Source organism: Epinephelus fuscoguttatus, linkage group LG10, assembly GCF_011397635.1.
Source record: "Epinephelus fuscoguttatus linkage group LG10, E.fuscoguttatus.final_Chr_v1".
In the NCBI taxonomy this organism is placed as follows: Eukaryota; Metazoa; Chordata; class Actinopteri; order Perciformes; family Serranidae; genus Epinephelus; species Epinephelus fuscoguttatus.
In genome coordinates, this window is record NC_064761.1 from 38,677,722 (window position 1) to 38,694,038 (window position 16,317).

General features: G+C 40.4%; 2 protein-coding genes across 4 annotated transcripts in view; one reads left to right on the forward strand and one right to left on the reverse strand.

Moving 5' to 3' along the window:
- herc2 (HECT and RLD domain containing E3 ubiquitin protein ligase 2) overlaps positions 1-6,746 on the reverse strand; it is a 57,316-nt gene extending 50,570 nt beyond the window's left edge. For all 3 annotated transcript variants that reach the window (XM_049587136.1, XM_049587135.1, XM_049587134.1), the window contains exons 1-4: positions 6,659-6,746; positions 5,534-5,642; positions 3,181-3,274; positions 2,847-2,978 (exon numbers count right to left, since the gene is read on the reverse strand). In XM_049587136.1, the coding sequence (XP_049443093.1) occupies positions 2,847-2,978; positions 3,181-3,274; positions 5,534-5,605 (298 nt within the window). In that variant the 5' untranslated portion in view covers positions 5,606-5,642; positions 6,659-6,746. The remainder of the gene's footprint in view (positions 1-2,846; positions 2,979-3,180; positions 3,275-5,533; positions 5,643-6,658) is intronic.
- A 3,859-nt stretch (positions 6,747-10,605) lies between these two features.
- On the forward strand, positions 10,606-14,507 carry nipa1 (NIPA magnesium transporter 1). Its single transcript, XM_049587786.1, has 5 exons — positions 10,606-10,782; positions 10,936-10,983; positions 11,126-11,216; positions 12,891-13,051; positions 13,282-14,507. The coding sequence occupies exons 1-5, from the start codon at positions 10,650-10,652 to the stop codon at positions 13,773-13,775; spliced, it is 927 nt and encodes a 308-aa protein (XP_049443743.1). The 5' UTR covers positions 10,606-10,649; the 3' UTR covers positions 13,776-14,507.
- Positions 14,508-16,317: the final 1,810 nt, after the last annotated feature.

Below are 16,317 nucleotides of genomic sequence, written 5' to 3' on the forward strand. Positions count from 1 at the left end.
TGTGATCCAAGAAAGTGGCTTGAAATTGAAACCTACTGATGATTAAACAATTCAAATTATGGAAAAAAACCAGAAAGAACTCAGATGGATAGCCTTTGACACGAGGAGAAGGTGATGTCACATTCAAACAGTGGACAATAAAAGGTATTAAGACAATAGGTACGGTAATAAAAAATAAAGAACTGAAGAGTTTCCAAACATTAAAAGATAAGTTTGGCCTACATAACAGTGATCTGTTCAGATATATACAATTTAGGGATTACTACAATAAGGAAGTGAAAATGGAGAGCACAGAAATGTTAAATTCAGTGATAAATGTCATGCTGAGTGCATATAAACCTAATAGTAATTGTACCAAAGTAATCTCCAGGTTTTATGAGAGTCTTATGGAATGTAAGGGCAATTCAACATTATATCTGAAATCAAAATGGGAAGACGAATTAGAAGTGGAAATTACATCAGATGAATGGTATGACATATGTGAACTCCAACACACTTCAACTAGCTCACAACAATGGAGGGTGTTTAATTGGAAAAACTTGGTTCGTTTTTTTTATTACGCCTAAGATCCAAAGTAAAAGATTATCAACACCTTAGCCCTGTTGGAGACAATGTGGTTCCTTAAATGCACATCATACACATATTTTTTGGAGTTGTGTAAAATTGAAATCATTTTGGGAGGATGTAGTTTTGATCAAGGTGCTTGGATATAAGATTCCAATGACATGCGTTACTTTGTACTTGGGACACATTGCACCAGTGGTGCAGATGGAAGACCACTGTTTGGCTAAGGTACTTCTTACAGCTTCTAGGAAAGCCATTACTAGAATCTGGTACAAACCGGAACCAGTGGCTGGACATCATAAAGGAAATATGGACAATGGAAAAACTGACTCATGTACTACATTTGAGGGAAGGCTTGTTAGCGAAAAGATGGCACAAGTGGACAGTTTATTTAGAAAAAGTATAAGGATACTGCCACACTGTATGTAAGCACCTTTTTGAGGAAGACAATTACTGGAAGGGGAAAAAATGTCTTTCTTTATTAATGTATTCTCCCACAAGCTTTATGTTCTTTAAGCACATTTTTTTCTTTTTTCTTTCCCTTTTTTTCTTTTTTTTCCACTTTACTTTGCTTTTATTATGTTCAATTATTGTATCTACTCAGGTGATTTTGTACTCTGAGCAAAAAATATGTTCAATTGTGTTACCTTAAAAACCCAATAAAGCCTAAGAAGAAACCTACTGATGATTACCCACGGAGAATGATGAGGGCTGCAGAAAGTCGTCCAGTTTGTGCTGCTTATGTACAATCTGACTGAACTTTAGCTGCTGCTCTATTTAATTTTTGTGCAAGTTGAATTTTTGGATGTGAATTTACTCAATCAAATTTGAGCAACTTTGTCTCTATTTTCTAAATTCTGAATCTTGAATTTTTAGATCTGAAGTTGTGACAATGAAAAAAGTAAATCAAAATTCAGCTTTTGAAATTGCAAATGAAGATATTTCATTTTCAAAGAGGTGCATTCAGGACAAATAAAATCAGATTGGTTTTCAAAGTAAAATATTTATATGCTCATTGCCAACGTTTTGTTTTAAAAAACGCCAGGACGCTGCCCCGGATATTTTGTATGTTAGTTTTTCCATAGCAACATATGTCAATAGATTCTTAGTCCACTGATTCATATTTGGTTCAATCAAATTTTCCCATCCCATAGATATTTCTTTATTAAATGTGAATATTATGTATCTAGTGGCTGGTGGAAAAAACTTTTATGTCTCTTGTTTGCTTCCATATAGGGGCAGTGCAACTGGAATGAGATTATAAAGTGTAGTAGGTTATGTGATCTTCAAGATTCCTGTACACTGTAATTACTGTTTCATCTGTATATTCACATCTGTTTTAAATACTGTTTAACTTATTACCTATTCACTTGAATGTATACCGCATTTGCTGCCAAGACTGACCATTGTATTAATGTAATGTTTGTTATAATTGAAAAACCAACAACAATAAAAATACTGCTTAACAACTCTCTATAAAAGATCTACCATGCAAAAAAGAGGTAAAACACATCCACTGCCAAGAATCAGAGCAAATCCGTCATCTGTCGCTGCTCCATCCTGACTTCAAAACAACAGATTTGGTCTGGGCTGTAACTGCTGAGATCAACATGTTCCAGATATCTGACCACTCAATGGAAAAGCAGGAAGTGTGCTGTTTGAACTTTAAGCATCAATGACAGAGCACTCATCCATGTAGCGACACTCACTGTACAATCACACCAGTTTGTTTTCCTGGTTCAGTCAATAAAGAAAAAAGCGACAAGCCGCCAAGTAGCTACCAGCAAAACCTGCATTCACTATGCATGCAGATCCTTCCCCCAGCCACCCAACGCTTATCTCCCACCACCATGACACTGTCCCACCCAGTCCTGCCAGTAAACACAGCTTGGGTGAGAGACGGTACCCTTAACTGGACCACATTGTAACGCCTACCAAGATTACACTCTGAGGGGTAAAAATAAACACTCAGAGCGGCAGGCTGCAAGTTGTCATTTCAGAGTTTCCACATCTCACGTGCCAGCAAAACATGCACACCTCAGCAGGGCCTGACAGGCGTGATATTGATAAACACAGGGGTTGGCCATGTGTTGAAATGGTCAGTATAATTGTATCTAGTCGACATTTAAGTGTTGTGAAACCATCTGCTGTCAGCATGGTATTAAATACCCTACTGAGAAACAGGAAGGCGTGAAATAACCACCACAGGAGAATAAGACAGCATCGTAGTAACAGAAAGCCTCAACAGGACATTTTCAACCATGTTCAGGTAGCTGTCTCACCTGGCTGCCGCCCCCAGTCCCAGGTCTCAATAATGGAGTGATGCACAGATGTTGAGGTCTCCTCCTCCTCCTTCTTCTCTTTGTCGTTAGGTTCATCCTTCTTCTGCGCTCCAAAGCAGTCAGTGCAATCCTCTGAAATTACCAAAAGAAAACACTGACATCAACCTTCATTTCCATCAGCAAGGTTAAAATGACAACCCTGTCCCTGGCTCGTGTTTCATGTTTAGACAGTGTGTAAAAATGTACCATGCCTTCACAAACAGATGGCAGCAATGTGTAAATCCATGAGCAACATAACAGGGTAAATGAATGCTGCAAACTCTCTGTGCCGTACCTGGGTGAGCTGATTCTTCTCCGTTGAATGTTATCTCCTCATCTTTTACCATTTCATTCCACATCTCACTCAGTCCCTCTGGAGAGAAAGCCCGCTGCCAAAGGAAGTAAGAAACAGAAAATCAGCACAATGCATAAATAAAACCAACTCTGTATTCATATCTTCATGTGTTTGCTTTGTAGATGTGCATAAGTATGTCGCAGACAGGCTATTATCACATTATGCAAGCAGAAATTTAAAGAAGCATCTCTCTGCTGGAAAGACGCTCTTCTCATAAAGCTAGACTGTCAGTGCAGTAGAAAGACACAAATACTTTTCATATTGGTGCTATATGACCAGAAAAAACATAAAAAAAGAGCTGTGGTGTTTCATTTGCATAAGGGCCCTGACACACCAAGTCGACGGCTGGCTGTCGGTGAGCGTCTGTGACCCTTGATTTTGCGGTGTGTCTAGCAGCGTTGGCACTGCACGGCCCTCGTCTGCTTTTTTCAGACGATCATGATGTTGAATCGGCGTCTGAGTCTTTGGCGAGCCTGTCGGTGAGTGAAATCACTCTGAATGGCTGTTCAGTTCAGCACACAAGAAAAGGAACGGAAGTGAGGAACTCCAACAAACAGCTAAAGTCAAGAGGGCGCGAGATCAAAACAAAGTTGTTATATTAAGTAAGATTGTGTTTTTAGCAACTGAGCTCTTTAGCAGAATCATTTCATAATTGTTTGTGTCATTGTTCGCCAATGCACAGCTAATATCAACTGTTCTTACAACATGGAGTTGTGTTGTTAACGTGCTAACTGGCTAACTAGCATCTAGAATCCATCCTATCAGTCTTCCTTTTAATCTTTTTAATGACAAATACAGACTACAGCCGCCTGCTGCCATGGAGAGTTATCTTCTCTCACACAGGCGCAGAACATGCGTGCTAGTCGGCTGTCGACTGCAGGCGAGATGAGGCGACACAACGGTCGGCCTTTGTCCCACAGATTCTTTGATGTTGGTTTGGTGTGTCTGGGCCTTAAGAAGTAAAAAATCTACAGCTACCAGAATGTACTGCGTCACGCCAGACCAATAAACACTCCCACTGGTGGCTGACGTAATGCATAACACAATTCATATACACATACTTTATTATTACATACATTATTATGATACAAAGCTGGTTGAAAATTGGTGAGGTAGGGATTAGCATGTTTTAGTGTTACATTATCACTTTAAAATGTTCCCTTTTGCTGATAATCATTTTTCAACTTGAGGAAGAAATATTTTTGTGTAGTCTTCACAACCCATCTGAGCAGACCAAGCAACAAATTAATACCAAATATAAATCAAGAATGAGAGTACAAGTTTGCTGCTTTACCACTGAGTTCCAAATGATTCAAGACAACATCTGCTGCGAAATCTGTGTCACCATCCTGATATTGCACCATTCATGCTTTACTTTACTAAGAAACACTCACAAGTGGAAAGCCGACTCTTGCTTTCAAGGATCCAGTGTCTTAAATGTCAAAAACATGTTAGCTCACAGATGACACCAGACCAGACACACAACACTTAAAAACTGCCCTCAGCAAAGGAGAGCGCTCAACGATGGGAAAACATGACACCCTACCCCAATTTTAGTTCTCATTTGGTAGTGCAAACCAATTTTCAGTCCAGACAGGCTACAATTTGTGGAGGTGAGAGCAGACAGCTCATCGTACAGCCTATTATGCAGAAAAAGATTGTGGATTCAGAGTGTCGCATCCCAATCTTCTCTAAACCCATCAAATATTGATGAAAGACCTCATAATTACAACCAACGTCAGTTTGTTTTCACAATATAGATCTTATAATACCTTTTCCCCTAACTTACTGTAATATCTATGTCTTTTCACATTACAGGAAAAACAGTAATCATCTGTGCAAGAGGCTTGATACAGCCTGCAGGCAGGTCTGAGGTGATCAGGTGTGTCAGGTTATATGCACCTACAGTGCAATTCTGTTTGACTCTCACCATTTTAAATAGGCAGAATTTTGGGTGTTTCTGCTAACTAGTGCAAAATGCATTCACTTTCTGGGATCGTGGAGAATATGATTTGGAAAAATAGATGCACATTCATCGTCAGTGAGACATCAAAGTTTAGAGACATGCAACTCAGCCAGACTGACAACAACTTAGAAACAAATGAGCTTCAAAAATGAAGTAAGCCGTACAGTCATTTTAGCCAAAAACAAGCATGTCAAAACAAATATATCATCTCCAAACTGAAGCAAAGATGAAAAACTCCCCAGTCACATGTGCCTGAACCCACTAAATATCATGCTACTCTGTAAAAGCAGTTATTTTCATATGATTCAGTCCTTTGTGTGCACATACCTGCAAGTCTATCTTCAGCCATTTGTCATGAAATCTCAGCTGAGCATCGAGGGTAAAAGATGGAGAAGGCATCTTCCCCTCTCCTCTCCTGGCTGCAAACGCAGCCAACCTGCAAAACAAAGGGAGGAACGGCTGTGATGTAATGTGACAAGTTCACTAAACTACCATTGAGATGAGAACTGGCTGATAGTGACTGACATTATTATGAGCCTGTGAGAGCTGAGCTTTTAGCCTGAGACTTAATAAAGTGACAACATTAGCATACCCCTTCCAAGGCCTGTTTACAGTTTCCTTTGTACCGAACTAAATGTAGTTTAACACCTATCTGTTTTCAGATTAAGCTCATACTTAGATTACCTCAGACTGGTGCATTTACACTGTCAGGGAAAATCAGCATGACCAACCAATATTACCACCCAAATGTAAACAAGAGGGAAGCCCAGTGCCAGTTTACAAAACACAGGACTCAATCACTCCCATCTCTATGACAGGGCTTTAATACACTAACATCAAACAGCAGCTAGGTCACATCATTATTCAGTTGCTTTAAACGTGAATGTTTTAGTTAAAGTAACGTTACACAAAATGCTGTATACTTAGCTGGTTTTATCTTTTCAATGACGTGTGTCACTATTCCTGCCATTTTCCTAACTTCATCTAAAACTGTATTTGTATTAGCTTCATTTATATAATGAACGCTGGAGTTTAAGGCCAAAGATGTATCCATACTATAACGTTACATGAGACGCTGGGAGAAAAACGACAGTATCGTAGCATTAAATGCTAGCAAGGGCACCGTATCTGTTAACTTTGATAGCGTGTTTATAACCTGGTTATCATTTACGATAACAGACGCCAGTCCAGCGGGTAATTACACACACTGACACAGCATCAGTATGCTCGTAACGCAGCCCATAATGCTAGGTAACATTCACACTAGCTCGGCGGCTAACGCTAACTGCTAGCTTGCTAGACAGCTAATACCAACACAACGTTAGCTAGGTAACGCTATCATCCAGGCAACGATGAACAAGCTCCTGTGACAGGACAGTGAAACGAAAGAGACGCCATGTTCCGGACGGTTTGTGTTAACATGTCCATTTTGACAGCAAATTTCTAAATTACCTGCGGTCTCGTCTCAAGCTATTCTCGTCCCCTCAGCTGCTTTGCTGCATTAACAAGACTTGATTGACAGGTCGCGGACTAGGGCACGAGGCATGGAAACAAATTACGTAGTCCCAACTGAGAGATTCAATGCGATTGATCTGTACCGCGACAGCCCGCTGAAGTGGGGTTTCCAATGCGTTTGCCGCTGTTGTGGGTTCACTCCGCCCGCTCGCACCGGCCGGGGTTATAAAACGTGTGCTCCGTGCGGATTGGAGGCGGGACATAGGAGGGGCGGGGTTGGCCTGGAATGGAGGCAGACTGTCCGCTGGGTGGCGATGTGTCTCAAGGAATTTGGTATTTATTTAGCTACAGAGCTGCATGTTTTATACAGTTTTACATGTTTATTTAAGTACGGAGTGTATTTATTTATTTCCCAGTTTATTGACATTTTAGAATAAATTAATGAAGAATTTATCTAGGTCTACAAATAGAAATAAGGACAAACAAAGGCAAAATAGCAACACAAAAGAATCATAGAAAATCACTTAACCTTATCTATCATAGAGTAAGTTATACTGGGCTATACAATATGCTGTATTGCTGCACTATACCTATTATACATACTATATACTGTAAGTCTGCCATACAATACTATATTACTACAATTAAGTATCATAATGTACCATTTAATACTATATTATGTTAACATTTTACATTGATTCTTGCATTATAGCCTATTCTATTATGTTAATACAGGCAAAAATTAAATACCAGTACTAAAACATATCATATACACCGTTGCAGACCAAGTACCCCCCCTCATGGCAACAGTACTCCCCAATGGCAGTGGCCCCCCAGCAGGATAATGCACCATGCCACACTACACAAACTGTTTAGAAATGGTCTGTGGAGCGTGACACAAAGCTCAAGGTGTTGACCTTGCTTCTAAATTTCCCAGGTCCCAATCTGCTCAAGGATTCTTGTGATGTGCCGGTACCCCAGATGTACCCTAATCCAAGGTGGGGCCTCCTTGGATCGGACTTGGCTCTGACCTGTGGAGGCATGGACACAGGATCTCTGGGAGTGTCCTGCGGTGTCTGGCACCAGTGCGTTGGCGGCAGATCCATTTAGTCCAGTGGGTTGTGAGGTGGGTTAATGGCACGTGCCACAGATGCTCATTCAGATTGGGATCTGGGGAATTTGGAGGCCAGGTTGACACTTTGAGGTCTTTGTCACATTCCTTGGGCCATTCCTGAGCCATGTTTGCAGTGTGGCATGGCGCATTATCCTGCTGGGGGGCCACTGCCATTGGGGAGTACTGTTGCCATGAGGGGGGGTACTTGGTCTGCAATGGTGTTTGAGTGGGTGGAACATGTCAGGTGGTATCCACATGAATGCCAGAACCAAAGGTTTCCCAGCAGAACAATGCATTGGAACAAAACATCAAAGTTATTCACAGTGGTTTGAATGTTTTGGCTGATCAGTGTATATACACACACATCATGTCACTCCAAAGGGGTCAATATCCACAATTTAGACAGTCAGAGATGTGGGGCGAGGGTTCCTTGTCATTGTGAGTATCTATACAAGGGCCACAAAGAGCAACACATGTAGGATCATCTCTCCTTTCTGCCTTCATTAGTTTGCCAATTGTGTATTTAAATATCATGCTCTCCATGAAAGACCAGAGAGAGATACCAGAAGAAGAACTATCAAGGTATAGATCTGTTGACTCAAAATTTAGCCAATATAATTTCAGTAATCCATCATGAATGGATTACTGGTCAGGACAGCAACATAAATTGTCAGAGGACCTATGTGCCAGATCCTCTGTCTGAAGATTTCTCATTACAGACAAGGGTATCATTTCCTTGACAAACTGAATGAATGGCATTAACAAGAGAGATGGTGTTACAACTCATTCAGAAAAAAGTGTTCATATCCTGTCAAATCTGCCAAAAAGAAAAACTCTCTGTTTTTGTTCAAGGGGATATTTTTGTGTCCTCGAATTGGCAGACGACTAGACTTTAAAATGCCATGAGCAAAATTATTTAAAAGGCAGGCAGCTCTCTAGTGTGTACGTCCACTTCCTTCTTAGTGTGTGCTTTCTAAAACTGATGATTTACTGTAGATGCAGCATACATTGCTTAGATGGCCCCCTTAAGATGTCATTTAATTTACAGTATGAATGTATAGGGATACATGATCGTAAAGCTTTCTTAGAATAAAAGTCTCTGGGGTGTGGTGAGCGTGACATTTCAGAGGCAAAGACAACCTGTTCATATCCTCTTGAGACCCGGCAATTCATATTTGTCCTCTGTGGGACACATGACACTGAGGCATATTGTTTCTGCTCTACATAAATATGGTATTTTGATTCCTGTGAGTCTTAATTTCATTATATTAAGATTCAGGAAGTGCATGTTAATCTTAAGACTTTCAAACCCATGTCCTTTGTGTGCGACTTGCATCTTTTCATTTTCAACCACTCTCCATATGTCAGGAAAAAGTGCTGAGTGACACAAAAAAGATTTTGTTGGAAATTACTGAGGAAGAGTCAGAACTAACCAGCTGAGGTTAAAACATTAAAGTCCACAGACTATTAATGGCAGCTATAACCATGCCCTTCTCATCTTAGAGTGTGCTCTCTTCATCTTAGCTGCTGTACAATCCAAGTTTGCAATTTTATTAATGGCCATAATCCAGTATGAGCGCAAAGAGAGACCCAGAGTGTACCCCATTTGTAAAATTGTCTTTTACTGCAGCTGTAAAGCCTGAAAATAACAACCTAAGTTGATTAAGAGTAAAGGATAAAGTGTCAGTTAGAAGACAGAGAGACGGGTTTGAATTTGTTATCATGCAGCACAAACCTGGAATAACCTTCCAGATGATGTTAGAAGCCCCGACCCTGACCACTTTTAAGTGAAAGCTAAAAGCATTCCTGCTTTACACTTTGGAGAACAAGATAGTAGTGTGCTCGAGGACTGACTTTATTGCATGATACTCAAGAAAAAATGCAGGTGCTCTTGAAGAGAAGGGTCAGCACATGGGAAGGAAAAATTAACTTCAGGCACTCGTGTGTGGAGCAGGAACGGATGCATTTGAATTAAGTTAAAAAGCCTTTATTCCAGAACATGGCTGCCTTAAAACACCGACCCTAAGGTCTTTGTCACGGTGCAAATGAGTAGACAGGAGCCAAGCAAAACATTTTTATAAGCTTGGTAGGGGGTTAATAAGTGAGCACAGGTGGGTGACAGCAATGGATTACAATGAGAGGCCATTTAAAAAGTGACATGCCTACAAAAGTTTTCAGAAAAAAAAAAAAAAAAAAATCCCTGTACTAAAATGAAAAATTACTAAAAAAAAAAAAAAAAGGTATCAAAAATCTATACATCTAAATAAAATAAAATAAAAATAAATAACTAATCAAACATTAAAAATACATGCATCAAAAAAGGGACGGAAAGATTACTTAAACTGTATCCATGCAGAAAACATAAAATAAGGTCTAGTGTTTCTGTCCTATGATATTCAGTGATCTAAAAAAAACTAACTATTGCTAATAATAATGGTATTGAGTTAAAAAAAAAGAATGATTCCTTTCTTACACTGCATACTACGCTGTAATGAGTGCAACCTTATTTTTAAACTCAATTTTAAATCATTTTAAATAGTCCTCTTATATTTGTACCTCTTGTCTGCACTTTTGCTATTTTTAATGATTTTTTTAAATTATAAATAATTTAATTTTTTTTTCTTTTTACTATTTTATTGTAAATCTGTTTCCTTTATTATATTTTATATTTCATTGCTCTGTAAAGCACTTTGAATTCCCCTTATGTATGAAATGGGTTATACAAATAAAGCTGTCTTTCCTAAAGCCTATGGAATTTAATTGAGGCTGGGGTGGTGCAGCCGGGTTCTCATGGCAACGCACATGCGCAGTGTGTCACTTCCCAGTCCAAACTACAACAGTGGACAGTAGCCCCTCAGTCATTCCAAGGTAGTAATGGCTGCTGACTCGGAGCCAAGCAGCGTTTCGTTGCCAGTCCTTGGAATATTGATAGCTGTAGTATCCAGTTTCATCAATGGGTCGACATTTGTGCTGCAAAAAAAGGGAATTTTACGCTCTCGCGACAGAGGTAGACCTAAACAGCAGATAAGTAGACGGGCATTAGCTTTGATTTAACAACAGCTACATGGGTAGAATCTGGGAAGCCATTTTAATAACACAGTTAATTTGGGTAAAGCGTCGAAGGCAACACAAACTAAACTTTTAATTGTATTTTCTCCAGGAGGGTCGTACCTTACAGATGTGGTGTGGTGGGGTGGCACACTGTGCAGTGAGTATAGCGCCATCTGTCGACTCTGGAGGCACTGATCAAATAATCACATTCTGAGATTTGTCTCTGACTTACATGTAAAACTTCCCATGCATGTTTTAGGCTAAATGTTGTTGACACACCTGTTCATGCATCTCAACAGTGATTGTTGGTCAAATTGGAAATTTCCTGGCGTACAATGTGGCCCCGGCTGTGATAGTTACACCACTGGGAGCCCTTGGAGTGTTATTTGGGTAAGTTCAAGAGAAAACTGGATTTTATTTCATTTTTAAAGGAACAGTTCACCCCCAAAATCAAAAATACATATTTTCCCTTTTACCTGTAGTGCTATTTATCAGTCTATATTGTTCTGATGTGGGTTGCTGAGTGTTGGAGATATCAGCCGTAGAGATGTCTGCCTTCTCTCTTATATAATGGAACTAGATGACACTCAGCTTGTGGTGCTCAATGCGCAAAAAATACATTTTAAAGAATTCAACAGCAATGTGTCTTTACAGAACTCATGACCCAGGTACTCAAGATAATCCACAGACCTTATTGTGAGCAGTTTCATGTACCAAACTTCACCTGCCATCTGCATCACAGTGAAGAAGGAAGTGTACATCTACTCATCTACTACTATCGCTGGTGACAGCACAAGATGTAAACATTAATGGCATCGAGTTGACTGAGCTGTGACATATGCGAGCTCAGTGATGTTAGGTGAGCTACCAACAGACACACGTTTCCGTCTGCATGGTGATACAGCTTGCAGGTGTCTGCAAAAAGAAAACAGTTCCTCCATGAGCAAGGTCTGTGGATTATCTTGAGTAACCGTGTCATGATTTCTGGAAAGAGACATTGCTGTTGAGTTTTTCAAATCTATTTTTATTGTTTGTTTTTTAATTTGAACTTTTTTGGTGCTTTGAGCACCACAAGCCGAGCTCCGTCTAGTTCCATAGTATTAGAGAGAAGGCAGACCTCTCTACAGCCAGTATCTCCAACACTACTCAGCAACTCACACCAAAAAATCTGCAGTAGATTGATAAATAGCCCTAGAGATAAGAGGAGAAATACGTATTTTTGATTTGGGGGTGAACTGTCACTTTGAACATTCAGCTTGACATTGACTATACAGTGTATACAGCAACATACTGTAGTGATACTAATATGTACAGAGGGTTAACATCAGTCAAATACAGACTCAAATTCCATAGTTACTCTGAGGGAGAATTATTTTATGACAGAACAACAAAGATATGTGTCAGACAGTTACTGATCAGGCTGTTAAAGTTGTGGTTCATTACTTATCTTTTTGCTGTCATTTTTAAACATGAAAATTACCCTTTTTTTAAATTCAATTTTAATCTGTATGAATTATTTAGGAACCACAACAGTAAGCCTGTATGAGCTACTCTCATCTCATCGTGTCACTGTATTTTTAGGCATCAAAAAGCCTTAAAACAAATGAAATGTTCTTAAATTTGAATTTGTGAGGTCTTAATTGCCAAAAACATTTGAACAAATTTAATTTATCAATCTTTTAATTCACTTGTGTTGCATTGAGTCAAGCTTTTCTGTGTGAGAGTCCACGTTTCTGATATTACAAATGTTTAACCTACCAATGAACCGCATATAGTGTTTTATTTTATTCTTGCACCTAACTGTTGGCAGAATGTAGATCAACCTAACTAGTTTTAATAACCATATTCCTACAGGACTAAACATATACTACTTACCTTTATACTTACCTTCAATAATTGAATGAGAAAACAGTTTTAAAAAATAAGTCTTAAATTTTGTTAAAAACATCTACCCAGCACAAGAGTGCAGAGTCAAGATTTAAAATGATTACACTTAATAATCCTCTCAGGACTCCATGAATTGCCTTTTGTATCTTGTAGCAATATTGTGTTTGTGTGTCGCAGGGCTGTGCTGGCTTCTTGGATCTTGAAGGAGCATTTAAACATCCTGGGGAAGCTTGGCTGTGTGTTGTGCTGCTGTGGCTCCGTTGTGCTTATCATTCATGCCCCTAAAGCAGAAACTGTAACATCAAGACTGGAGTTAGAGGAGAGGCTGTCAGACCCAGGTGACCAAGTCAATTTTGTTTGTTTTATTTTTTGCCTTAAATTTACCTAGTAATTATTAAAGATGAGGTACACTGTAGAATCACAAGCAGGCCAGTAAAAAGTGTCAATACTTACTTTAGTTACAATCTACTTTTTTAGTTTTAATGAACTGTTTTTTCTCTTTTTAACATATACAATGTAATTGCATTATAAATGAAGATATCTAAAAATGTCCTTTCTCATCCTGCAGTGTTTGTACTGTACGCCCTCTCTGTGGTCCTGCTGCTTGTCATATTAATCGTGTGGGTTGCTCCAGCTCATGGCACATCAAACATCATGGTGTACGTCGCCGTTTGTTCCCTCTTGGGAAGCTTCACTGTTCCAAGCAGCAAAGGACTCGGCCTGGCTGCACAAGACGCCTTTGGAGAGGGGCCGTCGAGCAGCAGAGCTCTGGCTCTCTTTGTGTGCCTGTTGGGGACGCTGGCAGTCAGCATCCTTATACAGTTCTTCTTCATCAACAAGGCCTTGGAGTGTTTCAACTCTAACATGTTTGAAGCCATATACTATGTGACGTTCACAACTACCGTGATTGTTGCCTCTGCGCTTCTCTTCAAGGAGTGGGCCGCACTAACTGTAACGGACAGCCTTGCTATGCTTTGTGGTCTGACGACAATGTGTGTCGGGGTTGTTTTACTCCGCATTTCCCAAGAGGCTTTGATTACTTGGAAGAAGAAGACAGACTGATTGAGCTGCCTTTACAATTACATGACCTTGGTGCCATACAGCATTTCTTATAACAGTGTCTGTACTTGATTTGAGTTTTCTGTGAGTTGAAAAGACCAAACAGTTAACATTTTTTAAGTGAAATTAACTTTCACTTAACACTGTACTTGAATCTTCTTGCAGTTTCTTATGGAACAGTTCTCAGTTACTGTGTAACAACCAAAGTAAAACACTTTTTTTTTCTTTATTTAATGTCATTGAGGGTTTCACACCCAACCTGTTTGCTTTGGTTAAAACAAACTCAGGTCTGTTTGCATGGTTAGTACAGTTAGTTTGGGCTGGTGTGAAAGCTGTCAATCAAACCTTGGTGGGGACCAAACAACCGTACTGAGACCGCTCACAAAGGTGGGTCTCTGTACCCTTCCAAACAGACTTTGGTACGGTTTGTCTATAGCGTGAAAGTAAACAAGCCAACCAGAGGGATTTTATAACAGCAGATATGTGATTTTTGCAACAGCTAAACCAATAATGAATCCCCCTGCTGATCGTCAAATCTGTCCGCAAGCTCATAACTGATCCTAATAAAGGCCACGTATATCCCATAACCTATTTATGCTAATGCATAGATGTAACCATGGTAACACATGTGCACATCAGTGATGGTATTTTCCCTGATTAAAAAGCTGTTAAAACTTCCATCATTGTATCTGACTCTGTGTACTTCATCTGTTCATTAAGTCCATTAAAAAGTGTGTGACAGTGATCCCACAGTATTAAGCCCTGAATCATTACTGTACAAGAGGCCTTCTTTTCATCCTGTCCCTATGTTAGTCATTAATTATAACGTGGTTGATTTGTGGTCTGATAATAGCCTATTATTAATGCTTACAATCAGTTATTTCTCTATGAGCTCTTTGTGAAACCAAAAACCATAAATACAAACACTTAATAAGCATTAAAGTGCTGCTGCGTGTCAGTCACTGCAATTTGATTTCCCCACGTGGGTGCTAAAGATGCAGGATGACAAACACCAAAACTGTCCAATCAGCGAGCTGTCTATCAGTAGGTAGAACTTCATGTTTACTCCTCTTGGTTTGTTTGCGAAAAGTCAGTGTGAACAGGTTCCGAACCAAAACAAAAATGCAACAGTGTATCATTGTTTCCCTCTGGTGCGGCCAAATGAACCAAACTACAGGTGTGAAAGCACCTGGATGCTGAGGAACTCTCAACCCATTCCCATTCCCAGGTTGTCAAATACCAACAAACTGTCAAGGTCCTCTGCGTCTGATACCAACCCACAACATTCCCTGTTCTCTGCCGGAAACTGGTGGATTGCCCTCTCCGGGTTGGGAGAGTTACTGCCTCAAGCATGGGAGTTCAAGTATCTCGAGGTCTTGTTCGTGAATGAGGGTAGAATGGAGCGTGAGGTGGATCGGCAGTTTGGTGCAGCCCCTGCAATGATCTGGGCACTGCGCTAAACCATTGAGGTGAAGAGGGAGCTGAGCGGGAGGGCAAAGCTTTCTATTTACTGGTCCATCTACGTCCCAACCCTCACCTGTGGTCATGAGCTCTGGGTAGTGACAGAAAAAATGAGATCGCAGATACAAGCGGCTGAAATAAGTTTCCTCAGAAGGGTGGCTGGGTTCAGCCTTAGAGACAGGGTGAGGAGGACAGGAGTCAGTTGAGGTGGTTCGGGCGTCTTATCAGGATGCCCCCTGGGCGCTCCCGGTAGAAGTGTTCTGGGCATGTCCCACTGGTAGGAGGCCCCAGGGCAGACCCAGAACATGCTGGAGGGACTACAGACTCATCTCGCCTGGGAACGCTTTGGGGTCCCCCAGAAGGAGCTGGAAAGTGTTGATGGGGAGAGGGACGTCTGGGGTGCTTTGCTTGGCCTGCTGCCCCCGCGACCCAGCCCTGGATAAGCAGATGAAATGGATGGATGGATGCCCTGTATCTGTGTCTGAATGTGACCCCTCTGGACTTTCAACAAACTCCAACGTAAACCCATCCATGGCAATTTTAGACGCTCAGAGCAACGGATGTGGTATAGAGCAAGAAAGTCTGTAGGGAGGAGGTCAGGGTGGATGGGTCAAACAAACACAGGACTTTTACCCAGGAGACCACATTTTGTGTCCCATGTGAAACCAAGAGTCAACGTAATTTTAACCCAAACCCATGGACATTTTTTTTAAAGACACTATATGTATGTATCGAGCCGAAAGTGACAAGTACAAAACTGAGCGAGAGGGGTACATAGAGCGTCACAGTTTGAAGCATAGGGCCACTGACCAAGCAGCTGTTATAGACAAACTGGGAAAGAGGACATGTTGTAACTGTTATTGCCATCAGACTGTCTCTTTACCTCTCATACCTTTTAAACAGTGTACTCAAATATAGTCTGGAGAACTTACTAATTTAAAATATTTGCAAAGAGGCTTACGAAACAAATCGGTAACTTATAATTCTGTTACTTTTACTTACTAGCGTGCATTGCCCTTAAGGCTTAACTGGCCCCTTTAAATGTTCTCCCTTTCTCCCAAAGCTATACTGTATCAGTGTAGAA